The sequence below is a fragment of the Canariomyces notabilis genome (genome assembly GCF_033297395.1).
Source record: "Canariomyces notabilis strain CBS 508.74 unplaced genomic scaffold N656scaffold_1, whole genome shotgun sequence".
Taxonomy (NCBI): domain Eukaryota; kingdom Fungi; phylum Ascomycota; class Sordariomycetes; order Sordariales; family Chaetomiaceae; genus Canariomyces; species Canariomyces notabilis.
In genome coordinates, this window is record NW_027041823.1 from 1403795 (window position 1) to 1429862 (window position 26068).

Consider the following 26068-nt stretch of genomic DNA (forward strand, 5'->3'; position numbering starts at 1 on the left):
ACTGTGACAGGTTGCCGGTGACGGGGTTGACAGGCCACAGCTACCACGTCTTGAGAACGACCGTGTTAGGGAGGGATGCGAACGAAAAGCCGGCTTTGCTAGCCCGCTGGCAACAGTGGGCATGATACCTTGACGCATGTCACAAAGTTCACCTGTATGGCTGAGCTCATATGAAATATATTTCCAGGCAGAATACTACGGGAAAGAAGAGAAATGGGTGAATATAACATGAAGATCAGCTGCGGGTGCCAGTCGAAGGCCTACCCAACCTTGCGGCAAGCGGAGCTCTCTAACTTAAACGAATTCATAGCCGGATAGCAGGAGCGCCTGCTACTCGGCCACGGTAACCTCTGTGGTAAAGCTAACTTGGCATACCTCGGACGAAATCATGGCTTTATCCCTCGCCCTCCCCCTCCATGTCTGCGCTCCCTTGCCACCCCCGATCAAATGGTGTCAGTGGGGCCAGAGCTCTTTGAGTTCTTTATAGCTCTTAAGAGCTCCCACAGGCTCCCTGCAGCTCCCTACAGCTCTAAGGGCCTTACAACCCTTTGAGCTTCCTGCAGCTCTTTGCAGTTCTTTGCTCCAGTGATGGAAGCAAACAACCTCACCTCCAGGCCAGGCAAGCCTACATAGGTAGGCTTGCCTTCCAGAGCCTCTCTCTGGCCATTTCTTCTTTCCTCAGAGCAGTAGCAACAGAGCTTGTTCCACAAATGGACCTTTCGCCCCGATCCGCGTGAGTGTACCAACTCGTGGCAGCCGAGCCTACACGCCGGCCACACCTTCACCGCGAACATCGTGCTCAGCCATCCCAATTTGAAGCATGACCGTCTACCACAGCAAGTTAGTGGCCCTTGCTTCCCCTCAGGCACGATACTTGATCAGTCCACCATTTATTAGGAATTGCATTGCAGATCCCGTGGTTTCCTCTCATACGCTGACCGCCTGCTAGCATTACAGCTTCAAGTCATTCAAACGGTCACATTCACTCCGGCAATCCCCGCTACTGGCTGGGCTTGTCCCATTTTCACCAGGCAGTCGTGTGGGAGTCGACTGTTAGCAATTCCAACCCCGCAACAGCCATGGCTGACGACGATCCATCCGATGACTCCGATCCCTTTCTTTGGGATGAAAATAGAGTGGTGCAAGAATTCTGTACTACAAATAAATCTTGGACAGCGCCTTCGGCCAAGAAACTCTCAGATCCCGTCGCGCTTGAGGCCAAACTCCGTGACTGCGGGGTTGACGGACGGACACTGCTAACATATGGCGACGAATTTGGCTTCGACTCGCTCTGGCAAGCCTTAGAGGTGAAAATGTTTCCCGACCGGCTGTCCCTAAAAGCAGCCATTGCGCAATTCAGGAAGCGTAGCGCCGGCTATCATGAGTGGAAGAGGACCCAACAGCTAGCAGATAGCCCCTAGCGTCTCGCAACCGCAAGCCACGGATCAGACAGCAGGATTGCCGCTTGAGGGATGGGGCTCTTGCGAGCACACGACAACGCTAGATCTGCGCTCTTGTTCGCCTTTTTAGGCAGCATGTGTGATGTCTATTGTGCACTCTGAAGGCAGGAAAGTCGACCTATCTAGAAGGAACTCTGCAGCGAATCAGGCGATCTATTCCCTCATGGACCAAACGAGACACTCAACTCCGGATATCTCATTCGCGGTCAAGTCTTCGTGTAAGAATATCGGGTCGGTTCGTCGCATCTCAAAGGTAACACTCATCGACCTGTCATTACATGTGGGCTTCAAGACCAGAGACCAGCAATGTCGGACGAACAGGCCGTCCCGACTTCAGACGAGTCCGCTGACTGGTGTCGCTAAACTCAAATGGAGAGAGCCTCTCTGCCGGCTTTCAAACAGTTCTTGTTTAGCAAAGAGCATGAATTCAATGGCAATGGACTAGCAATGAGGCAAGCAGCGCTAGCCCAAGACCTACGGATCATTCACCTGTTAGGACGGTGGGCAGGATGGTGCTTGCGGACATTAAGCTGTTTCCTTGGTTAGGTAGATCTAGACACCTCATCGACTCACCGCAGGGACCGAAGCATTATAAGCCCTACATGCCGAGGAACTCTTGGACGAGATATTCCTCTTCAGCATAACTCATAACCACAAAGGAGGACCTCGATAATGAACAACTTATTCGCTGTGGGATATTCCCACCTTACAAACTTGACTTGAGTAGACGCAAAGGTAAGCTCGGTATTTCGTAAGGTACGAAGTCAGGAAGTCAAAAGAAGCTGGGGCCAACTTCAAAGCCCACCCGGGCCAACAAGGGTTCTTGTGATGCCAAGAGGCTCCGCTGCCAAGGCCAGATTTTCGGCTGGGAAACAATTTGAACAAGACCCCGCCAAATGTTAGTGCCGTTTCAGGATGACGCCTCGCTGCCATTGGCTATGAACTTTTGGACCTGGAGCAGGTGACACGCCATGGGGTAGAAACAGCATCCAAGTTAAAGGCAGGCAGGGCGCTTAAAGATGCTCAAGTTTCTCTCTTTACAAATACCTATGCCACCCTTAAGGATTAGAGCACTGATTCACCTTGGATATACGGAAAGACGGTGGGCGAAGGTCTGATACGGCATGGGTTGTCTGCAAACCTTCTGAGCCACCTTCCCTCTGCTCTTGTGACCTACTCTTCTAAGAAGCACACAAGACAATCGCTGTTATACTGCAGCGATAGCGATGACACTAACGAAGCGTTCTGGAAGTTCTGGGCTTAGGATTGGATGGTGGAACCTTCAAGATTTCGATTACGGAGTTGCACAGGGAGATCTTAAACCGAACTTACGGACCCTACGGTAGATCTGTTCGCCCTAAGAAATCTGGAACAAATGCATGCGGGACAAGGCCATCGCAATGTGTCGCACTTCGTACACATAGACTACCTTCACACAAAGGGAAGGTTAATCCAGACCATCCTCTTGCTGTAGGTTCCGTGTTTCCTATCCCGGCAGACCCTTTGGCTAGTTTTGGAGGCATTAACGTACTCACGAGATGTGGTGCAATCCGGATTCTGTATGTATGTACTTCCCGAGTCGTGCAAAGCTTACATGGTATTGAAGTTTACAAGAACATATGGAGTGGAAATCGATCGTCTTGCACGCAAAGATGCACTGAAATGGAAGTGGGCGAGGTGGGGTTGGTTTATGAACCCATCCCGGGCACATTGCTTTTCTGCAAGGCACAGCAACGCCATTGGACACATCGGACCCATGATGGCGCATGCACTCTCCAGGGGCCTGGGTCGCAGACAGAGATGGCATGCAAGTATCGAATCGAGAGCCGACAACAAACTCGCCTTACCCGGGTGTAGGAACTTGGGATGGATTTGTTGCTGTTCCTGCAATCTGGAGCCAATAAAACTGTTTGCGTGGTACTGCCTGAGGCGGCCGAGAAACCCCAGGCCGGAAGGTCAAGGCCAGATTAATTAGGACCACTGGCCATGACTTGCTGCTCGCCGACCAGCTGGTGCCCCAATGACTACCCACGGCGGTTGTCCAACTTGAAGTGAGGAACTAGTGCATTGCATGCACCATGAGCTCCATGATGTCTTAGCCGAGAGTCCGGAATCGAAGCATTACCTTACTATGTACAGAATTTTGTGTCTTCTCGGTCTCCTGTGACCAACGGCGGGGGGCGCGAAAATGCGCTGACGCCTCGTTGATTGCATTGCTGAGGATTCTCGCCCCCTTGCTCATTTTACGCCCTGTGCCAATTCCATTGTGGCGATTATGAGGCCAAGCATTGATGAAGGGGCTGCTTGGCCAGGAAAAGCCCAGTGTTGCTGGGATGTTAGCTCACTCTCTCTCCCTGCTTCAGATTGAGACCCACCTGCCCCGGGCTGCCAGGCAAGAACAAACTGCCTTGTTCATCGTCCCTTTCCCTTCTTTTTAACTTCACACCATCACCTCTTTTCTTGGGATTGCAGCGTCGCGGTCGACTTCTCCCAGCCTGCCCGGCTTTTCTTCGCCTCGCTTCCTTTTTGAAGTTTTTAACTTCAGTCCACTCCTTTACCATCTTACACGCCCACGTCTCTAACTTCACGGCGAAACCTGCCCCGAGTCGTAGCTTGTCCCCTTCACCCTTCCACTCCTTTAGAAATAACTCCCTCCTTTGGCATTCTTGACGCGGCGCTGTCACCTCTGTTCGGGCAACTCCTACGTTTCCTCGACGGACGTTACATCTTCGATCCCGGGTCTGGATCCCAAGCAAACAGCAGTGCTGCCTCCCAGCTGGCTCTGAATACACATCGACGCTCGACTCTAGTTTCACATTTTGAGGTACGTTGGCTAGTTTTATACAAGGGACCAAACGTGTCATGTGGTGGTCCTATATAGATCAGCTGCCCGAAGTCAAAGTCTACTTGCGGTTATACCAACAACTTGGTTTGTTCTCACTTTGCCCAAACCCATAAGATCGAGTTCAATGGATCACTCAAAATTGTCTTTGCCTTCTCCTTTGAGACTCGGAATCTGGACAATCCACAGGATTACCAGTGACATATTTCGGACTGCTGAATTACAAGTACATTTCAACTCCCCATTTAGGCAGCCACCAAGCCCTACCCACCATTCGTATCTTATACCGGCGTTAGATTCTTAAGACTGACTATGGAAGCAGATTTGAACTGCTCTCGAAAATGAAGTCGTCGGCGTTCCTCGCCGCCTGCGGCGCTGCCCTGGCCATTGCTAGCCCCATTCTCCAGGACCGACGCCTTTACGTCAAGACGGATGTTGTGGTTGAGTGGGTGACAGTCACGGTGACCGAGGGTGAGACCGCCACAGTGTTCCATCGTCCTAACCGTCGCCCGAGGCCGTCGACGACTACCTCTGAGGTTACGAGCAGCACGCCCGTAGCCCCTCCACCCCCACCTCCCGTCACCTCCACTACATCTATCCCTGAGCCCGTTGTTCAGCCCACTCCCGAGCCGACTCCCGAAACTACGGAGGTAGTTATCGAGTCAACTCCGGTTGTTGAGTCGGTGGCTCCTGTTGAGCCAACGTCCGAGGTCACCGTGCCAGTTTCCACCACGCAGCCCGAAGCTGCCCAGCCGTCAGACTACCAAAGCACGGCACTGTACTATCACAACGTTCATCGAGCCAACCACTCCGACGTCGGGCCCCTCACATGGAGCGACAAGCACGCCGAATATGCGAAGACTCTTGCTGAGAGATGTGTCTTTGCGCACGACACGTAAGTGCTCACTCCATAGACTCGAACTTAGGCAACACTGACAGTCCAAAAGGAGCATCGGCGGAGGTGGCTACGGCCAGAATCTTGCCATGTGGGGATCCACTGGGAATCCCGAGGCCGTCGGCGCCGCAAAGATGGTGGCCCAATCGGCCAGCGACATGTGGTACAACGGCGAAATCAACCTCTTCCCGGCAAGTGATTACGGCAAGGCGACCCCCGATATGAGCAACTTTCATGCTTGGGGTCATTACTCTCAGCTTGTCTGGAAGAGCACCCAGCAAGTGGGCTGCGCAACAGCCTTCTGCCCAGCGGGTACCCTGTACTCAACTATGGGGGCTTGGTACACTGTCTGCAACTACTACCCTGCTGGTATGCACCACGGCTCTCACTCATCCTTGTAGCCAATCTTGCTAACGTTGATTCAGGCAACATGGGCGGCGCATACGGGCAGAATGTTTTGCCGCCAGTGGGACAAGCGAGCATCTTCGCTGCCTGATCGCAAAACCTTAAGCCTAAGGAGCTATCATCGCTGCTAAGACGATGAAAAATGTCAGTCACAACGGCTGCCATCAAATTTCGCTTCTTGTGTGTATATACTTGTACACAGCCAGTTTTGCTCGCTGAGATCGAGTTCTGTTCGCTTCGTTTTTCCCTCTCCGTCCCGTGCGGGTAACACTTTCCACGTCATCCATGGCATCAAGGAAACAATATCAAATCTTTGTTGTCCAGCTGCTATGTCCTTGAAATTTGACAGCATTGCGGGCGGCGGCACATTCTCCTCCCGACAACAACATGAGGTTCAGGGGTTCAGCAAAAGTTACACTAGGATATCATGACGGACTACAGGACACTCAGATCACCTTCGATTCGTTGGCGCGGACAGATCCCTTGGCTCTGTCCGCGGCCCGTTTGTTGATTTACCTGAACAGCCATTACTTGTACAGATATCATTATCTTCAGATGCTCCGTCCCCCAGCTCTCAGGAGCTCGAGCAAGTTTCCATGGCGGAATCGAGCCCACCTGGCCCGTTATATCCTCGATATTTTGCTCCGAGGAAAACGCGCAAGCCTGAGAAGATCTTCATGTCTGGTTTTACAGCATACTTGGACTTGACTGTGACGAATGCAATGAAAAGGAATAAAACGATGACCAGATGAACTACTTTCAATGACGTGGTGACATGCCCATCCTAACGCCAATGGTAATGATAAGGACAATGCCAGGCCTGACCATTCTCTAGGGAGGACATGCAATGTCCCCAACCAGAAGTCTTCTTTTAATTAGTAGGAATCATCAGCCCTGTGAGGCCCGTTTTCACTGCCTTGCCTTGCTCAAGGACAATCTCACAAATGCCAAAACCGGCAGAACACTGGAAGCATTGAATACACATGTAAATCAGCAGCGCAGACGCTTGACTCTTCGGGACGACATTCCAACCTTGTCGTTGCGGAGTCTCTCACTTCAATTCCCCTTCGGATGCCATGAAGCATTACCGGCTCATTCAACAAGGGCCTCGAACCAAGGTGTTCACATATAGCTCTCGCACTATGTTCTGCTAGGACCAGACCTTTGTCCGTCAGTGTTGGACTTGGCAATTGTTAGTGCGGGGTGTGCTTTTGCAGCACGATTTGGGTACGAATGAACCTCAACCACAGTACTAAGATACCGGGCGCCAGGCCTACTCAGCGGAACCTGTTGCCCCAGAACATCAAGATTTGCTGGTCTACATAATGTACAAGACGGATTAGTCCCTTTGCCCCTAGGCCGGTATGTATTTCATCATTCTTTGGAAGCGGTGATCTTGGACCTCCGCTTGCCCATGTTCCGGACACGGGGGGTGACGACCCATTTGTTGACGTTGCTCTTCTTGCGGGTTTTGAAGCCACCCTTCGCCGGCTGACCCCAAGGGCTGACGGGATGCCGGTTACCCTTTGATTTGCCACGGCCACCACCGTGGGGATGGTCATCTAGGTACTATAGTCAGCGGCCGAGCCGACGGGCTATAAATGGGCATGGGCAGGAGTATAGAGGGAAAGTCGACGTACTCGCATTCATGGCGACACCTCTCACGGTGGGCCGGATGTTCAGCCACCGGCTTCTTCCGGCCTTGCCCAGCTGCCTGTGTTGATGCATGATATTGCTGGCGACACCAATGGTTGCACAGGCATCTTTGCTGACCTTGCGGATTTCACCGCTTTGCAACCGCACAGTGACGAATTTGCCCGTCATGACCTTGATACCGTCCTCGCGCGTCTCTTCCTCCTTGGCCACCACGGTTGCGTAGGTTCCCGCACTGCGGCAGAACACGGCAGGGCCGTCTGGCCGGGACCCGACGTTGAAGATGACGGTGCCGACGGGAATCATGTGCATCGGCAGGCAGTTGCCTCTCCAGGCCGTCCGTGCCGCCAGAATGCCGGGATCCACGACACCACCCATGCTGTCGAGCAGCTCCTGCGGGATGCCGGACCGGTAGCTCTGCACCACGTCCCCAGCCCGCATACCCTCGGGCGCCAAGATGTAGCTCTTCTTGCCCGTTGCTTGCTCCGTCACCAGGGCGATGTGGGCGCTCCGGCCAGGGTCGTACTCGATGCGCTCGACGAGGTGCGGCCCGGGCGCCCAACGGTGGAAGTCGACGGTACGGATCCTCCGCTTGGCGCCACCACCACGATGCCGGACGGTGATGCGGCCGCTGTTGTTTCTGCCGCCTTTCCCCTGGCCCTTCTTGGGGATGGTCAGCGGCAGATACGGCCTACCCTTCCACAAGTGGTCGTTGATGGGCCGTTTGAGATGCCGTGTGCCGGGCGTCCGTGGTTTGTAGGTCCGCATCATGACCTGCTCGATCTCGGTCGACGGCGCGCCGAAGATGGGGGTGTCGTCAGCGGACGGGTCTTTAGCATTGCTATTGCTTTGCACCTGCGTGGTCGCATAGCTTCTTGTAATGCCGAGGCGAGGGACACTCTGACAGAGCGAAACGGTCCCGGCGAACAGAGGCCGGAGCCGTGGTTGCAACATGGTGAAAGACGGTCCCTATAGGAGCATAAAGCTCAACTGGAACCGAGGGAAAACAAGTACCGACGAGACGTCAACACCGGGACATTGAAGCAATACTGATGTCCGGCTAACTTTTCAAGAGCATCAATCGGCCGACTGGCTGTGTTGGGCGTCGGCAGGGCTCGCGGTGGCCGTGGATCGACTGTAATTCGGTCTGTTGCCCGCCAACCTTTGGAGTTTTGCGACTCGGGAAATTTGCTCTGAACATGCCTCAAAGCCGGCTTGCTCCGTGCACCAGCAGATGTTGAGCTCCAGTACGTACCTTACAGGTGTGGCTGGTGAATTGGGGCTGGGCCTCAGAGCACGGTGCCACAATCTCGCTGAGCTCCACACCAGCGCGTGAAAAACGCGGTTGTTCTGGAGCCAGGGGTTCATGACGGCTCACCCGGCTATGCGCCAATCAAACGAGCCGTTGCCCCGCGGTTGCTACTGTTGACTGTGGGTGCCGGGATGAAGGCACGGTACGACTCGTGTGGGGCAGTCTCAGTCGCGCGTGCCTGCTCGTTCAAAGTACCTCCACCTACTTGACTGTACCTCTGACCTGCTTCAAAAACACAACCTCGACCTCCTGCCATCCACAACTCTGCTCTTCCACCACTTTAGTAAACAGAGATTGACCGATCCTGATTTCTTCCAGCACATTTCTACAGGTGCTTAAGCATTCAAGAATACTTCACGCAACACCTTCTCCAGATTGTGTTGTTGTGAACGCGCAAATTTCCCAGCAACGTTAACTCAGGTTGCTACAGCGCCTAGCACGCTAGCGTTGACTAGTACCAGGTACTTGTTGCCAGCCCAGCGCGACTGATTTTGAGACCTGGTAAGTCCCACACGTCTTCTTACTTCACTCGCGAAACCCTCGAGCTCCATCAACCTCCACCATCACTTCATAAAAACAAGAGAGCTCCCACGCACACCAGCAATCCTTTGTCCAGAGCACCACGCCCTCAAGCACAACACCGTCCCCCAGTATCGGCATCCTCAATTGTCAGCACGGGGTTGTTATCACGATCACTGGATTCTGCATGGTCAAATAACGCGTCACGGCTCGAGCCTTTAACTCCCAACAATTGACATCGTTCGGCATCAGGTCCCGAATTTCGGCATTCAATTTCAGCAGTCCCATCCGGAGAAACACGACATAGTTCGCGTCGTCTCTTAGTTCCGCGAATCATTGGTAAGCGCAGCTCGTTCATATTCCTCACCTTCCCGCCCGAGGTTCGGTTGAGGGAGATGTAATCTGGCTAAGCACCTCGATCCGTCAACCCGGTACCCAAGGCTAACGTGCTATAGTTTTGCCAAACATTCGTTTGTGCTCTTGCTACCCATTAGAGAGGTACAATGCCGGTAGGTGCCGCCGCCCAAGATATGCTTGACGCGACTTGTGGTCGGAACCTAGACGATTCTGACGCGACTTACAGAAAACAAGAGCTTTGCGTTCGGCAACGAACGAAAATGACGAGAACCTCAATGTTCCGACGCGTGTTACCCGCGCAAAGTCGGCTGCCAACCTGAATGTTGACGAGCTCGCGATGCCCTCCAAGGCTCTTCAGTCAAAAAAGACCGTTGCCAATGCCAACCCGACGCGGAGACGCGCCGCTCTTGACGATGTCAGCAATGTTACCAAAGTTGAGGCTGTAGACGGCGGCAAGAAGCCGCTCACCAAGCCTGGTCTGGTCTCCAAGGCCACCCACCCGATTCAGAAGAGAGCCACCACCCGGCAGGCCCTAACATCCAAGGAAGTCAACAAGAAAGTGGAGACGAAGCGTTCGAACCCCGGCTCTGTTGGACAGAAGCGTAAGGTCTCAGCTTCAGCTGTCACCACTTCGGTCAAAGAAGACACGCCTGAGGACGGCGAGCCCATTCGCAAGAAGGTCCACAGGCTCGGTGCCGACATCAAGCCTAAGGCCTCAGCTGAGGCCAAGGAGACCAAGGCTGACGAGCCTTCCCGCGATGAAGTTGTCCCAGCACCCGAGTTCAATTACCCTACTGAGCGTCCCCTGTCCGACAACATCAAGGCTCTGGAATCCGAAGACCTTGATGACCCCCTCATGGTTGCCGAATATGCCAATGATATCTTCGAGTATCTCCGGGACCTTGAATGCACTTCAGTGCCCAACCCTCAGTACATGTCGCACCAGGACGACCTTGAGTGGAAGACTCGGGGCATCCTGATTGATTGGCTCGTTGAGGTCCATACCCGATTCCATCTTCTTCCGGAGACGCTGTTCCTTGCTGTCAACATTGTCGATCGCTTTCTCTCTGAAAAGGTCGTTCAGCTGGATCGTCTGCAGCTCGTCGGCATCACAGCCATGTTCATCGCCTCCAAGTATGAGGAGGTTCTCTCCCCCCATATTGCAAATTTCCGTCACATTGCCGATGATGGCTTCAGCGAGGCTGAGATACTGAGTGCTGAGCGATTCATTTTGGCCACTCTAAATTACGATCTCAGCTACCCGAACCCCATGAATTTCCTCCGCCGCATCTCCAAGGCGGACAACTATGACATCCAGTCGCGTACCATGGGGAAGTACTTGATGGAGATTAGCCTCTTGGACCACCGCCTCATGGCCTACCGCCCAAGCCACGTTGCCGCCGCGGCTATGTACCTTGCGCGGATGATTCTTGGTCGCGGTGAATGGGTAAGGGAATCTTTGACCCGGTACAGCTTGTTTGACTTTGCACTAAGTCTCGATGCAGGACGAGACCCTTGAGTACTATGCTGGGTACACGGAGGAGGAGATCACCCCAGTCTTTGAGTTGATGGTTGACTACCTGGCCCGTCCCATCATCCACGAAGCCTTCTTCAAGAAGTATGCCAGCAAAAAGTTCTTGAAAGGTAAGTGCTACTCATCCTCCATCATATGGTCAGTGCCTTTTCATGCCAGACATTCTAACGGTCGCATGCAGCGTCCATCATGGCACGTCAATGGGCAAAGAAGAATGCACAGTTGTACAACATCACCGATGTTGACCTCTCCCTCGACGATATCTCATCACAATAGAGGATCCTGCACTTGTTACGACACATTACATACGGAGCGCCACACCTCTAGTCTTTGTGTCAGGATACACAGTGTGTGGTTGGATTCGCCGCCTTGACGACACCTGATGATTACCCAATAACGATGCATCCTGTCTCCATCTCGGAGACTAGGCCAAATTCTTTCTCAGCATCTTCATCTTCGACAAAGCATATCCTCTGAGGGTTAGGGAGCGTCCATGGCGTCGATACCAGGTGTCTGGGAACTGTCGGGTTTTTGTTGGTTCTTTTTCTCGTGGCTTTTCATCTTATCCCCCATTGCTTTGAGCTATCACGGCGGGCGCTAGGTGTCTACAGGCAGAGATGGGTCGGTGTTTGGGCGGATGTACTTTTCATGACCCCCCATGTTGGGCATTTCGCTTTCTCGAGGGCTTTCGCAAGCGCTCCTTCTTTGGGCTCTGATGCCGCTGTCCCGCAGCTGGGGGCGCCTTTGGGTGGGAACCGCTGCTTTGTTATTGCATTAATATGGGATGGTTTGCTGGGGGCAATTGTGGGAGGCATTGGGAAACGGGAGGGTCTGGGGGGGCGAGAGAGCAAAAACTTGTCGGAGTAGAATCTGCTATTGTGGCTGTCTGTCTGTTGGTCTGTCCTTTCCTGGGAGAGGACGGACGAAGGCGGCCTCAGCAGAGTTGTACATACTACCATTGTCGGTCTATGAGTGTCTAGCGGTATTTAGGCATCGGAATGGGAAAGCATCGCATTGTTCTGTCACGCTTTGTCCTGGCTGGCTCAGTGGATTGCAGCGTGCTTGCTCATGTACAAGCAAGCACGTGGACTGCTGACCATTGACTTGGGTATTGTTTCCCAAGGCAAAAGGATCATTCATGAAGGCTGTGGATGGAGAAATGGACATGAAGACATTCACGTCGCGATGGCAAGGTCAAGCCACTTGGGTATGGAGTTGTTAACAGACCTGTGAGTCTTTAAGCTGTTCAATTATGATCAATCTATACATACCGGGACCCCTGCGTCCTTCAGCCTCCTCCGCCATCAGTTTCTCTTGGTCCCGTCCAGAGCCAACGAGCCAGTTTTTGGCCTCATCTGCGCCCTCATGATGTTGTAGGTGATCCGTCTATAAGCATGATTCGGAGGCCCACATGTGGTGTATGTGTGTACGTGTGTAGGCGAGCAAAGACGACGAAAGGGAGGCACAAACCCAGAGGATTCCTTCCCCGGAGACGGTTGGCTTTGGTCTATATTCTGTCCTGTCTCATGGTTCCATACTTACCTGAACATTACATAGGTATCTCTGTTGTACATACAGTATTGGGGCTTGTCTTGACTTTGTTTGTTTATTATCCACTGTATGTACATGACAGCAAAATGCTGTCCTAATGCTGGTCGTGAGCCTGACTTGAGTGATCCATGGCTGGGGCGTCTTCATGTTGGGCAATTCTTTCAAATATTTACAGAGATTTTCCCCTTTACCGTTTTCCCCTCCATCACGTCCCAGACCCAGTCCTCATCGCGATACCATTCTCAACCCCTGGTAATGGAATGTTTGGCTTGGTCTGCTTCGGGCTGGACCATAGCAAGCAAACAACAAAACCATTGGGGTGATGAGTGCACGGGGTAGTCAGACTTATACAGACCTGACGTGCGTTTCTCATCCAATCAACCTCCGGATCTCGACTCCAGACTCCAAGAATCCAGCCTCCCGACTCCTTCCACGGTAGCAGCAGATCCGTTATACACGTAGCCCCCTGGCCGATCCCTTCGATGAGACAGCATGAAAGCGGAGGTATTATGAAGTAGGAAATGGTCAAACAGCCGACTGCCAATGCCAAACTTGAGTCGTATGGTGCAGGGTGTGATTATTACATGTGACGCCAGAAACATCAAATACATGAAGAAAAGGTTGTGGGCTGCTGGCAGTTATGCGCATGTGATTATTGTTGGTTCCTCCCGCCACCTCCGTCCCCTTTGTAATCCCTCAAAACCCGGCGCCAACAGCAATGCATCGTGTCGGCTGATGTTGAAATGCCCTCGTTGTTGTAGTAGTGGTACCGCCCATGACGTTGGAGGAAGAGGAGTCGACAACAAAGACATTGCCTACTGCGTCCCGGCAGGAACGCTTGATCTGGCGCATGGTCTGGCGGGCGGCCCTGGCCTTGGCGACGATGAGGTGCTTGAAGAGGAGGGCGCGGCGTAACCTTTTCCGCTGCTGCTGGATGTCGCTGGGGAAGTAGGTCGGGATGAGGGAGATGTCGGAGATGATGGACATGTCGTCGTCCATCACGGGTAGGTTGTCATGGCTCGTGTTTTTGGTATCGCTGAGATGCTGCCTCTTTGGCTGGCGCTTGGGCGCGTGCCAGAAGGGCATGTTCATGCTTTCCATCATGTCGTCGTCGCCGTCGCCGTCGGCAGCTTCCTCCTCCGCCCTGAGAGTGGCGTCGTCACTGTTGAAAGAGTGACGAACGGGCTCCGGGACGATGTATAAACGAGCGTTAAGCGGTTTGGCGACACTGGTTCTCTCGTCATGTGATGCCATCGTCGACATTTGAACTGACCGACCGACCGCGATGCACTGGGCGTCGTCAAACTTGATATTCTCAGCGTCCAGCTTATCGGTGCTGTCAAAAAAGATGTCAGAATCACCGTCAGTCAACCTAGTGCGAAATGAGCAAGGCTCTTCTCGCGGACGAGGTCCCCTGGTTCCAACCGGCGAGGACGGGCGGTTTCGCAGCGCCACCAACCCCTCCATCGTCCCCGGCTGGTATTCCTTCTCCCGCAGAATGCGGTTGGAGAGCGTGTGATTGGGTGATCCTCTTAGCAACTTGGGGAAAGATATGAAAGAGAGCATTTGTGCTGTCGAGGCGACAGTGGTGAGGGCTGTGATTCTGACCTGTTAGCTCGTTGTTGGCTTGCTGGCTCGTAGTTCCCAACAATTTCACAACCGAGTAGAAAATAGGATTCCTGAGCTGAGTGAAAGTAAAGCGAAAAAAAAGAGGTACGAGAGCTCGGCAGGTTGATGTAGGTTTGTTTGAGTTGAGGCGGCAAGAAGAAAACGGGGTGAGGTTTAAATAGGGGTCACGCCGGCGCCGAGCAAGCACGCATCGCTTTTGAGTGTTTATGCAAAACCCTCGATGACTTCCATCAAGCCTGGGTGTTCACTGGAACAGATTCGCTGCTTCGTCAAACTTTGGGACGAAAGAGTGCCAACAAAGCCCTATGTAAGTCATTCACCCAACATTGGAGAACACGGAGAAGTACTGAGCAGTAGCACAAGACCTGCTACCACAAACACAGAACAGCTAGAGAGTGCTTTGAAGGGAAACAATGGACGGTGAGATCTGGACACACCAAGGGAAATATGCTTGATCCCGCCAAGTGCCCCAGACTCACAGTCTCTCTTAGACACCTGTCCCAGCCGACCAACGTTGATAACCCCGGTAATCTCTTACCTCTCAAGAGATGGACTCTCGGCAGCCGTTTTCTCTGCTCATGTCCAAGTCGCCCCACCCCGAGCTTCTTCACCACCATCAACGCCTGCCGAGGGTCGCGGCATGGAGGTCGATGTCGCCGGGTGAGATGAGGTAGTGCCGGTGACAGGAGGCCGGAAAACTGTGGGCCGGCAACTTTGTGCTTGGCCCCATTCTCGTCGTCGTCATTGTTGGTTTCCATAATTTCTGACTGAGAGTTTGGCTGGAGATGGACAGAGGGCGGTTGAGGCAGGTGTCATGCCCCAGAGTCCTGTACGAGTAGGAGGTTACAGGGAGGAGCAAGGCGAAAGGTTGACCATGGCCGGGCTGGCCTCTTTGCTTTAAACCTTAAGAGCAGCAAAGACAAGGCCAACTCCGGCTAACAACGGGCATCGAATTGCTGTGCGTGCTAGCGGCCTGAGCTCCCGCGCTACTAACAAGCCATGTGCGTGCGTGCGTGCGTGTTTGGTCCATTTCGGTGCCCGACAGAGAACAGATGAAGATTATATCAGCATGTGCTTCTCACGTATATGCGCCGACTGAAAGTCCCTTGTTCTGTCGACCGTTGTGTCCACACAGCTGGCCATGTTGCGGCTTTGCCTGCGTCACACACGGTTATCATGTCGAATCAACAAACAGGGCTTTCAGCTTTCAAGTGACGTGGCTTGGCGAAATGGGCCACGACAATATCGACACATGTCCCTTTGTGGCAACTGGCAAGGCTGAGAGGTTGGACTGCTGGACCGTTGGACGTCGGTGCTATGATTCCGAGCCGTCGGTATGAGTGGGAGACTAAAGTCCGATTAGTCTAAATAAGTGCCGGTGCGGTGCTTTGTAAGGTATGTACGTTCAACCGACAGCTGAGGTACTCAGAGTGTGCCCAAAGGTAACACCACATACTGCAATAGCCTGTAATGTAAGGCACAAGTATGCATAACACATGCAAGTGCATACACCTCATGCAGTATCGCTGCCTCTTTGTGTATCCATGAAGGGGATGTCTTGATTAGCACGCGCCAGTCTATTCACAGCCATCAAGACCCGTGCCTCGAATTGAGCCAGAACAACTGTCTTCTTTGTGCTAGCTACATAAGGTACTGAGATATCTCAAGTTTGGGTAAAAGAGGTGTCATTACCGCATGCTTCATTGAATTTCTTGCGTTCCGAAACCCCAGACACCTCAAAGCCGGTCCCGCAAACGCCGTGTACCGAAAACCACCGGATAATAACCCTTCGCCCGCGGCCTGAATCATGACCCTGCAATCCGCCTCGGGAAGAATAAGAAGAATTAAAATGTAAAATGTTTGTTTCTTGAAGGACCCTCAACCAGGGTAGTCGACAGCCGACATCACCCATAACCCCAAGTCCAGAGTGTCGTCTCGACTTAGAGAAACGAGGTCATGCGCTCCTCAAGGCTACAAAAGGTAGCCGCGGGCCTCGGCTCCAGGATGCTGCTGTGCAGAGACAGGTCGAGGTCGTCCTCGTCGGCCGACTCCAGCCTCGTCGACTTTTGGTGACGGAGCACAATGCTGTTGATGGTGCTGATGGGCGAGCTCGTCTGCGAGTACTGCGACGCGAACGAATCCGCCCTCTCGCTGCGGCATCCGCCGCTGCTGGCCCTCGAGGATGCTGACGACGCCGAAGACGACCTCCGGAACGAGGTGCGCAGCTTCTGCGGCGAGAAGCGGGCCGTGATGGACTGGAAGCGTGGAGAGTGCATATTTGTCGTGGGTATATATGCTTGCTTGAGCGTGGATATGTCTAATATCGTATGACTAAACGAGTCTTTTCTTTATAAAGGGCGAGGCACAGCCTGAGAAGAGAAGAAGTGATTTGTGGGTTTAGGTGAACCGGTCTGAAGTGAGCGAAGGACAGGTTGACGAAGCGACAGGCTCGGTATCGTGGAAAGACAGGACGATCTGAGCCTAGCAGAGATCAAGTTGCGCTTCTATGGCGGCGTCAGCACCAGCACCGGGTTTGCAGGCCGAGCTTGAAGGCTGGGGGGAACGAACAGGAAGCCGATCAGTGGATGCCGAGACGGGTGTGAGTGCACCTTAAGTAAGCCCGGGTGCCAAAAAGCTCGCGTGTACTATCAAGGTAGTGTGTATTAAGTCGACGACGATACGAAGTAGCTTAAACGTTCAATACTGCCGAAAAGGACCCGCCAGGGGTTTTTCGCTTGTGTGTCCGCACGGCAGACAGGGGAAGGGGAGGGTTGATGAGTCGGAACCGTCTCGGACGGAAGCTGCAAGGGGATCAAAACAAGGGCACGAGCAGGCACAGCCCAGCTGTGAAAGGGTGGATGGACGGGTGAAGGAGCGATTGAACCACGGATGTGGTGCAGTGCATCCGTCATGCGTTTCCAGGATGGAAGGGGAAACGCATTGTCTTAAAGCAACCATCAACCGTCAGCAGTCGTCGCTTGCATCCGAGGAAGGAAGCCATCGCCCTGTCGGTTTGCACCGCCGTCAATGCGATCGCCAGTGCATCCCACCGCCCCAAGTCGCGCATCAATCTTGCCGAGACAAGGGATTCTCCAATACACTAGGGTAGAATGTAGCAATGTGGCTGCACTTCTCCCGTCTGGGGTAGTTGAGCAGGCCACAGCAGCAGACACCACACCACCGTCATCTGAAGTTGAAGTGTTGATGATTTGAGGTCCAATGGCAATCCCGATCCCCAAACCCGCGATGTGCCTTTCGACTGGTATCGGCCCCACAGTTTGAGAGGGCCCGGGGACAAGTCAGTCATGAAACGGCCTGGAAAACCCGCACCTCCAACCCGAGGGCTTGGCCTGAAACAGAATCCACTGACCAGAGGTTGAGATGGGATGTGCCCCATAACCCGACGTTAGGCAGATTTCTCGCAGATTCTACAGATGTACAGATCCGCTCGCTCGTAAGAGTGATTGTGTCAATGTCTTTACGATAGAGTTAGAATGCCTCCTCTGCAAATCCTGACTTTCAGTCGATCGAACTGGGCTGGCCGAACCAAGGGGACAAGTTAGGTACATAGCTCTGTCGTGATTACCTAATACAGTGAACGACCCCTGGAACATGCTGTCTGATCGTCGTTACAGGAGGGGCTTTCCAGATCAGCCCCACTAACAGAACACCCGAGTGCTGCCGGAAATCTCCCCTGTCAGAGCCCCCGGCTTTGCTTGGCTTCGGGGTTTTGTGTGCATCAGGGGAGCCTCCTCTCGTCATTTCGTCAAGAAAAGCCTGAGCACGCCTGTTTCATGCCTCTAGGCTCAAGGGATGTGTGGGCATTCTCGACAGAGCATGTCTTTGTGCTGATCTTCTGGGACCTCGACGTGCTACGGACATCCCAACTGATGAAAGTGTACGGATACCGCTAATACTCACTCGTTAGGAAGAAACGCTAGAATCGGCGCTACTGCAGACACTCCTCCAACCGTTCAACGACAGCCAACCAAAGTACGCGTTGACCCACTTTGTATCGTCGTTGTCGAATTGAAACTGAGAGAGGATCTGGGAGCCAGAGAGAGCTTGGCAGAGCAGTCGCGCAGAATCCAGAGGTCGCTAGCTATAATAGGTTAGCGTTTCTTCCTAACGAGTGAGTATTGACGGTAACAATCGTTACTCTACCCATTTAAGTTGGTTGATACACACCTCACACCTCAAACAAGACACACACACGGCGCAGAAGTCATTCGTGTCCTGGATGCTCAACATCTACTCCAACACACCCATATATACACTACTAGCGAACATATTACTTTCCATGCACGTCATGTAGGAGACTGTCCTCACAAATGACATCAGTTGAGAGTCAAAACAGACCCAAATCCCTGGTATAGGTCTAGGTATTGTACATACATTACGGAGTACAGTAGACAAAATAGGGGGTGAAAACACTACGGAGTACAAGAGGCCCGAATCGTAGTAAAACCAACCACCACTTCTCCTCCCCACCACACCCTGCTTAGACCAAACACAAACATCAAGTAACTACTTTGCTAGTATCAATGCATTGGTGCCCGTCCATGCCTTTATCCTCGCTCATGACGCCAGAAATCCAAAGTATCAAACCACCAAAAACTCCATGGATGGTTTTGCCCTGTAGCCATGAAAGTGCAAATCCCCACTCCCCAGAAGTCAAAAATCATGCCACTGCCGTAGCATAGCATAGCCTAGCAATTGTACAGTAGTACACCAAGGTGAGTGATTCAATGAAACCATGTCACTTGAAACCCCCCGGAGAGGTGCCTCCCCATCCGCTCCTGCGCATGGTCCCGCTCCTCCGCATGGTCGCGCTGCGCCTAAGGCTCTCAACCCACACCGAGTCGTCCAGCATGTCCCTGACGACAGCCGCGTCAACTGCGCTGCCGCGGCGGTCCAGCGTCGCCGTGGCCTCGTCGTCGTTGGAGGAGGCTTCCTCCGGCAGAATCGGCGGTAGCTCGAAGCTAAAGGCGCTGATATGGTGGTTGCTACGGTGCTGGCTGGGCGCGGCCGGCGAAGCCGAGGCGGAAGAGGTCCGCGGCCCCGCAAGCGGGTGGCCGTACGAAGTATCGTACGACGAGAGGTCGGCGCCGGCGCCGAGGCCGAGGCCGGACCAGCTCTTGTGGTGGGGGCGCTGCTGCGAGCGGTGTAGACTGCTCGTCGGCGAGAGCAGGCTGCTGCCAGACTCGGTGGCGACGCCCGTTGTCGATTTGGCCCTCCCGCGACCCGCCGCCCGCTCCCGTTCTCTATCTTTCTGCTGCTGCTGCTGCTCCTCGCTGTTGTCCACTAGGATCTCGGGTACGTCCAGTTGCGGAATTGCCGTCATGCGCGCGGCCCGCTTGCTTTCCATGTGGCGCTTGAACTGCCGCGAGTAGTAGAGCATGTCAAAGAAGCCCAGCACGGTCCGCCGCCGAACCTCTTCCTCGACGCGCTGCAGCCGCAGCTTGCGACGCAGGAATTCCTCGAGCCTAGAACCCAACATGTTAGCAAGCCTGTGACTCTGAGGCAAAACTGGAAAGTACATACCGTAGACTCTTGTGGTCGTTGATGATGTTGTAGTGGGCCAAAATCATCAGCACCGTCGTGAACGAGATTCCCCGCTCCGGGTCAGCGGATACCATGACCTCTTCAAAAAAGATATTGAAGCGCCGCCGGCGCTCGCGGACCTTGGCAACATCAATCCTGGACAGGCGCTGGTTCAGCTTCTTCAGGTCAATGCCCGTCTGGAACTGGCTTCTGCTGAGAATTGAGGCGTGCCGAATGCTGGCCGCGTCTCCGTCACCACCGTCGTTGCGCACGTCTTCGAGGATCGTCCGCACCGAATCGTCAGCGTCGTAGATGCGCATCTCAAACACGCCAGAGAGCTCGCCCAACAGCCGGGGAAACGCCTCTTTGCTGATGAACCCGGTCCCAGACGGATCGACGCTGCGCCACGCCTCCTTGAACCGCCGGATCTCGTCCCGGTCGACCGCAGCCAGCCCGCTCGTGCGCTGGTACACGTACGAGAAACTCTCGTAGATGAGCGAGACGAACAAGCTGACGAACAGGTACATGCTGATGATGTTCCAAGCGACGAACAGGACCCTAGCCCACGCGGTGCTGCCGCAGTCACTCTTGTAGAACGTCTCACCCTCCACGCAGAACGGGGGCTTGATCTGGGCAAAATCTTCCATGATCTCGTTCCAGCCCTCTCCGCAGCTGAACCGGAAAAGCAAGATGAGTGCGTGCGGCACGGTGCGGAAATTTATGTTGGCATCTTCTCCCTGTCCGAACCGTGTGAGACTGAACGTCTGTGTCAGCGCGATGGCGAATACCAGGAAAAAGACAAGCCAGGTTGCAAGCAAGCTGCCAATCGTCGTCAGACTGGCCGCCGCCGTCTTGAAGAGCTGATCGAGCGCGTCGTTGCGCGGAATGAGTAGGAGTACGAGCGCGACCAGAAAGTACTTGTGCAATTGAATGTATGTGTTGTTCGTCCGGTTCGTCAGAAACACGATCGACGTGACCAATGTGCCAGTGACAGCAACCAGAGAAAACAGGTCCCACGAGCTCCTCCGGAACCGCGTCCAGCCAAGGCCGACGATACGCACGGCGATGTTTGCAATGTAGATGAGGGTAAAAACGAGGAAAAGCGAGTCCTTGACATGCGTCCACCAGGCCGGCTCATTGTAGAATTCGCTGAGAAGTAGAACCAGGTGAAAGACAAGAACACTCGTGATGGCCAGGTACCACTTGCCGCGCTTCTCGATTGCCCGCTTGTGGCACCACATCTTCCACTTGTTCTTGGATTCGTCGTATGCGCTTTTGGACGGGGAGATCTGGCGAAGTAGCTTCCGAAGCTCCAGCCAGGACCGCTGCTCGGCAGTTAAAAAAGCCACCCCAGTCTGTTCCGTATAATTCCTCATGAACACGGAGATGAACAAGGTGAGCACGAAGACGGTCGCGAGGAGATTGAACACGACGAAGAAGATGGCGTTTCCTTTGGCAGCGAAAGGCGGAGCCTCCTGCGGTTGGAGGCCTTTTCCAGTGATGGCCTGTGCAGCGAATGACACATCCACCCAACCCTCCTGGCTCACGATCTGGAAGAGGATGAAGAGGGATGACCCAAAGTCGTCAAAATTAAAGAAGGGATTCGATGCGACCCTCGGAGCCAACATCGGCCAGTCGTTGTTGTAAGGGGTGCTGTTGTACTCCCCGACACAGTCACTGAGGCTCACAATGCCCGCTCCGTCATTGCACGACGTCAACTTCCCGTTGAAGAGGTTGACGCCGTAAATAGCAAAGGGGATCAGCAAAGCCATGGAAACGAAGGCAGCCTGCGGGGTAAAGGTTAGCATACTCCCCGCTCATAGGGAAAACCAAGTAGAACTGGCTTCTTACACTCAGAATCTTCCAGCCGCCAACGATCAGAAGCGAGTGGAAGGTTTCCCTGGCACTGTCGCTGACGTTGAGGAGGCGCAGTGCCCTCAACGCCTTGAAGGCGCCAACGGCTCGGGACACTTCTCCGTCGTTGGTGAAGAGGGTGATGACATTGATCCAGAGAGTAATCAGAACGATAGCATCAATGATGCCCCATGTGCTCCGGAAGTAGGCGTTTGGCGTCCAGAGGAACCCATCGGCGATAATCTTGATGAGGGCCTCAAGCGTAAAAACAATCGCGAAAGCCAAGTCGGTCCAGACGAACCAGTTGAGTGTGCTGTAGCCGTTTTTGTCATAGTACTCCTTCTGGTACAGCGGCGTAGTCACGCAGGCGAGTACGACCATGGCGACGATGGCGGCGTAGATGAGGCACGAGAAAGTGTACCAGGCGGCCTTGTTGGGCGGAACGCCATCGAAGCGTTCGGTGCCCCGACCAGGGCCTACTAGCTTCTGACAAAGACGTCGAAGGCGGTTGCGGGGTTTGAAAATGAACAGGGAAACGTTGTAGTTTGGATGGCGCATTAGGTACTCGCGTTGTGCCTTGCGGCGAGCTGCGGAAGCACTGACGGCTTGGCGGGCCAAATCCCCGGGATCCAGCGCGGCACTCTGCATACCGAACCGAACGTTGGAGTAGAAGGGGTTTGGCTCCCGACCGTAAACGAGCGAAAGCACTTTCTCCCTTGCATAGGAGAGGAGCCCGTGCTTGCCGCCACTTTTTGCACCCGACTGTGACGGCGACTGGTTGCCCGATGTGTCCTCTTGGAGAGGATCCAGCGCCTCGTCCAAGAACTCGCGTACAAACCCCTCTTTGAAGAGCATGTCTATCATTCCGGTGGTCTGATCGACCGGGTCTCCTCGATAGCGGGATCTGCCAAAGCCGAAGACTTTGGACAAGGCAAGGTTAGAGGCGCCTCCTAGCTCCCTGCGCTGCAGAAACGCCTTAACCTGCTCCAAGCGCTTCGTGTCCTCTCCCACATCGAAGTTTTCCTGAATTACGGCAATGAACATGTTGATGAGAATGAAGTAGGACAGAATAAACCAGCCGATGATAAAGACGGCGCCCATCCAGGAAGTGCCGTAATTGCTGGTGTAGGCCGTGATGTTGTAGAGAATCTCGGTCCAGTTCTCGCTCGAAAGCACTTGGTACATGCCGAGGAAGGAGTTGTAGATGGTGTTGAAGGGAATCCTGATCCACTCGCCGTCTGCGTCCTCGGGCGGTATCTGGCCTCGAAACAATTGTGAGGCGAATATCGCCATGAGGAACGTGATCAGAAAGACAAAAAGCATTAGGTTTCCGATACCGGTCACGTTTCCCAATACAAGCTGAATCAATCTCCTCGTCATGGGCACGGCAAGGACAACGCGATACGCCCGGAGGATTTGGAAGATGGTAAGCCAATTATATGCATCTCCCGAGTTGCGGATCGGTGGAAGGAGAATGATTGTGGTGATGACGGCGAGGAAAAGGTCGAACAGGTTGCGGAAGTTGCGGTGGAACACTCGAAACTCTGTCAGAAGCCGTATGGCAATTTCAATATCCAGGAGAGCCGTGACCACAATCTCGGAAGCATTGATGAAGTCTTCCCTGTTGCTCTTCATGGTGGCGCTCCGTAGGGACTGACACAAAAGCCCGAACGTAATGATGATGATCCAGAACCAATAAGTCTTGCTGGCTATCCGCTGCAACGTCGACTTGCGCCGCTGGAGCTGGTCCACTTGTGGCCCGAAGACTGAATGGTCGTCGGCTGTGAAAGCGCTGGCCTTGGATTCTTCTCGGATGACTTGGAAGGATGAGGTGATGACGGCGATCAACAAGTTGGTCATCCACAGCATCATGATTATGATACCGGCGCCGAAAAACAGCGCAGCCGGCAGAAAATCGGAGCTCACAGTGTAGTACATCAAATCGGAAAATGTATTGGCACTCATGATGACGAAAACCAGCTCGAGGGAGTGCCCAATGTCGTCAAAGTTCACAGTGCCGTTGTACGGATTGTCCTGCTGGAGGCAGATGGAGCCTCGAGGGCATATGAAGCCCTTGGCACTCGGGGCCCCGGGAATGAGGAACTCAGGGGACAGATTCTTGCTCGGCGAGGACACCCAAGGGTCTCGCTTGCCCGTGGTATCGTTTATGTGGCCTCCACAAAATGACATACTTGGCGTGTAAGCAGCAGTGAAGTTAGTAGGATCCTGTGGGTCAAGCCAGGTGCACTGGCGGCTGAGGCTCGACTTGAAACTTTGCACCCCAATGATGGCAAAGATGAGCCAGAAGAAACCCATCAGGAACGAGACTCTGACGAGGAGCGGTGCCGACTTCTTGAGACTCCTGAGGATAATCTGCCATGTCCGGTTAGCATGTTGAGTTCGTATCTAAACCAAGAGAATCCAGTTAACTTACAAGATTACCTTTTGTGAGGGCAAGCAGTCGGATAATACGGAGGCAGCTGAGCATGCGGAACACATATATGGAGTGCCTGCTCTCCCAACCGGCAAGAGAAAGGATGAAGGACAGCCAGAAGGATACAACGGCGATGAAGTCCAACCGGTTGAAGCCGTGACGCAGAAATGCCCTACGTGCAAGATGGAGCCGCTGCTGTTCCTCCAGCGTGCCTGGGCCGCCAAGGCCTTGCATCATGGTGAATGATCTCGCGAACGTGGTGGGCACAAACTGGTTTTCCTGCCGCGGTTGTCGGACCGATTTCTGTCGTTGCGGCCTAAAGATTGCGTGGTACTGCTCAGCCACCCGTTCTCTAATCCGACGCTTGCTTTGGGCTGGTGCGTAGTCCTCAGCGTTAATAATGAAGCCGGACACTATGATCCTTGCTATGATTTCAAGGGTGAACACGATAAAAAGGCCGAGGATGGCCCAGTCGATCCGAGTGCCGCCCCAGCGTTCTGGTCTCTCGTTCCCAGGGTCGAAGACATCTGGCGCGGCCTCAACAGCCAGGAGCACGGTCTGGGCAACGATGAGCAATAAAATGAAGGGCTCTGTCCAGGGGTTGACCAGGATATCGCAAAGCCATTTCCTCAATGGGCTATCTGGAGGGAATATCCCCAGAGATTTTCCCCTCAGGGGGTTCGGAAGGCGCCCAGACCGACGAGGCGTAGGAACGGGGAGCTCCGAGGGATCAGGGCCCTTCTCTGGTGGCAGCTGAGTCTGTGAAGGGTAGGAAGTGTCCACAAGCACCGGCCCGGAAAGAAGACTAGGTCGACGTCCATCGATACTAGGCGAGCGTGATCGGTCCCGGCGGACTGCTTGGTCAACGAGGTCGCCCTCTCCACTAATCATGACTACCCGTTGGGACATGGCCCTCATAATGGTGCCCGCCCGGTGCAAGGCACCGCTTGTCGATGGAGACCGGGGCCGGCGGCCGTCTGTCGGCGAGAGCGTGTCCCCGTAGCTGCGATGGCGGTCCGACAATCCCGGCTCCAAGTCAAAACCGAGCATCTGCGTATTCCGCGACTGAGAAGGCGTATTGCCTAGGTCCGAGATGGTCTGAAAACTGTTACGGGGTGTCGCCTCGCCCTCAGGCGGCTCTAGGCGGCTGATGGGCTGAGCTGCCGGTTTCAGGGGTACACTATCCGACTCCATGGAATCCGAATCAGTCCGTTCCTCGTAATCTGTTTGAGGGGCACCGTATGGATCATCGGGCGAGATCATGTACTGAGGAGCCGAGGAGGATATCGGCTGCTGGCCAATGTCTGGGGGAAGGGCGAACTGCAACGCCATGTGGTCAATGGGCGAGACGTCGCCGCTGGTGCCACCGGCATCGTTTCCGGGCAGGTACGGGTTCTCCCAGTAGGACGAGAAGCCCGGAAGGTTGGCTGACATGGCGATTGGCGATGGTGCCTCTCCGGATCCCCCATGGGCCGTCCCGCCGCTACCGAGGCCGCCTCCATGGCCCGCATTAGCAGGGTCCTCGCGTGAGCGCTGGAGTTCTTGCAGGGGAATGGACTGCGGAGAAGGCGCCGAGGTAGGAGGGGCTCGGCGGGGAGACAGCGGCTCGTTGTTATTCATGTTGGCGCGTATGGCAGCGGACACCGGCTCGAGGGCTTGTTCTTCCAGATCGCGATCGCAATGGCCGTCGTAGTCGTACTCGCACTCGCACCCGCACCCGCAGACAAACTCGACTCAGTCGGCGCGCCAACACGCCAACACATTCGAAGCGAGTGCTAGCCAAGCCGTAACCTAGGCATCATCACTGGCCCCGGAAGAGGGCAAGGCGAGAGGGCCTAGAGCATGCGTGGTCAAGAATCGGCTCCGCTCGCTGTTCGGTCTGTGGGTTTTCCTTGGTTTTGTTGAATTGGTGCTTCTATCAAAGCCCTTCGTAAGCGTGCAAGGCTGACTTAGCCTCAGAATCCGGAACAACAAAAAATGAAATAGAATAAAAAGGTAAAGATCTGATGTTTGCCTTGGAAAGGGACGACGACAGGCTACCAAGTTTGGTCAATGTGACTGCGCCGCAGATACGGATCC

The 26068-nt window shown here is 54.1% G+C and overlaps 8 protein-coding genes across 8 annotated transcripts; 2 read left to right on the forward strand and 6 right to left on the reverse strand.

Annotated features, from left to right (window-relative positions):
* Window positions 1-909: 909 nt before the first annotated feature.
* N656DRAFT_35642 (uncharacterized protein) lies at window positions 910-1445 on the reverse strand. Its single transcript, XM_064809358.1, has one exon. The coding sequence runs from the start codon at window positions 1346-1348 to the stop codon at window positions 1025-1027; it is 324 nt and encodes a 107-aa protein (XP_064674989.1). The 5' UTR covers window positions 1349-1445; the 3' UTR covers window positions 910-1024.
* Window positions 1446-3615: 2170 nt separating this feature from the next.
* On the reverse strand, window positions 3616-4614 carry N656DRAFT_35820 (uncharacterized protein). Its single transcript, XM_064809365.1, has one exon. It carries the CDS (start codon window positions 4322-4324, stop codon window positions 3797-3799), a length of 528 nt encoding a protein of 175 aa, XP_064674990.1. The 5' UTR covers window positions 4325-4614; the 3' UTR covers window positions 3616-3796.
* Window positions 4615-4643: 29 nt separating this feature from the next.
* On the forward strand, window positions 4644-5693 carry N656DRAFT_786176 (PR-1-like protein; the record flags this gene model as incomplete). The annotated part of the gene is made up of 3 exons (XM_064816499.1): window positions 4644-5197; window positions 5250-5566; window positions 5623-5693. 3 exons carry the CDS (start codon window positions 4644-4646, stop codon window positions 5691-5693), a joined length of 942 nt encoding a protein of 313 aa, XP_064674991.1.
* Window positions 5694-6976: 1283 nt separating this feature from the next.
* Window positions 6977-8209, reverse strand: N656DRAFT_764644 (ribosomal protein L2; the record flags this gene model as incomplete). The annotated part of the gene is made up of 2 exons (XM_064813346.1): window positions 6977-7164; window positions 7243-8209. 2 exons carry the CDS (start codon window positions 8207-8209, stop codon window positions 6977-6979), a joined length of 1155 nt encoding a protein of 384 aa, XP_064674992.1.
* A 1220-nt stretch (window positions 8210-9429) lies between these two features.
* Window positions 9430-11466, forward strand: N656DRAFT_35910 (A/B/D/E cyclin). Its single transcript, XM_064809369.1, has 4 exons — window positions 9430-9483; window positions 9542-9595; window positions 9670-10890; window positions 10949-11466. The coding sequence occupies exons 2-4, from the start codon at window positions 9590-9592 to the stop codon at window positions 11348-11350; spliced, it is 1629 nt and encodes a 542-aa protein (XP_064674993.1). The 5' UTR covers window positions 9430-9483; window positions 9542-9589; the 3' UTR covers window positions 11351-11466.
* Window positions 11467-13045: 1579 nt separating this feature from the next.
* On the reverse strand, window positions 13046-14158 carry N656DRAFT_35916 (uncharacterized protein). The gene has a single exon (XM_064809370.1). It carries the CDS (start codon window positions 14092-14094, stop codon window positions 13225-13227), a length of 870 nt encoding a protein of 289 aa, XP_064674994.1. The 5' UTR covers window positions 14095-14158; the 3' UTR covers window positions 13046-13224.
* A 1939-nt stretch (window positions 14159-16097) lies between these two features.
* On the reverse strand, window positions 16098-16433 carry N656DRAFT_793904 (uncharacterized protein; the record flags this gene model as incomplete). The annotated part of the gene is made up of 1 exon (XM_064817212.1): window positions 16098-16433. One exon carries the CDS (start codon window positions 16431-16433, stop codon window positions 16098-16100), a length of 336 nt encoding a protein of 111 aa, XP_064674995.1.
* A 2077-nt stretch (window positions 16434-18510) lies between these two features.
* N656DRAFT_743711 (uncharacterized protein) lies at window positions 18511-26066 on the reverse strand. Its single transcript, XM_064812858.1, has 4 exons — window positions 23990-26066; window positions 21553-23928; window positions 19702-21488; window positions 18511-19643 (listed from the first exon to the last, which is right to left on the reverse strand). The coding sequence occupies exons 1-4, from the start codon at window positions 25607-25609 to the stop codon at window positions 18917-18919; spliced, it is 6510 nt and encodes a 2169-aa protein (XP_064674996.1). The 5' UTR covers window positions 25610-26066; the 3' UTR covers window positions 18511-18916.
* Between the last annotated feature and the right edge of the window lie 2 nt (window positions 26067-26068).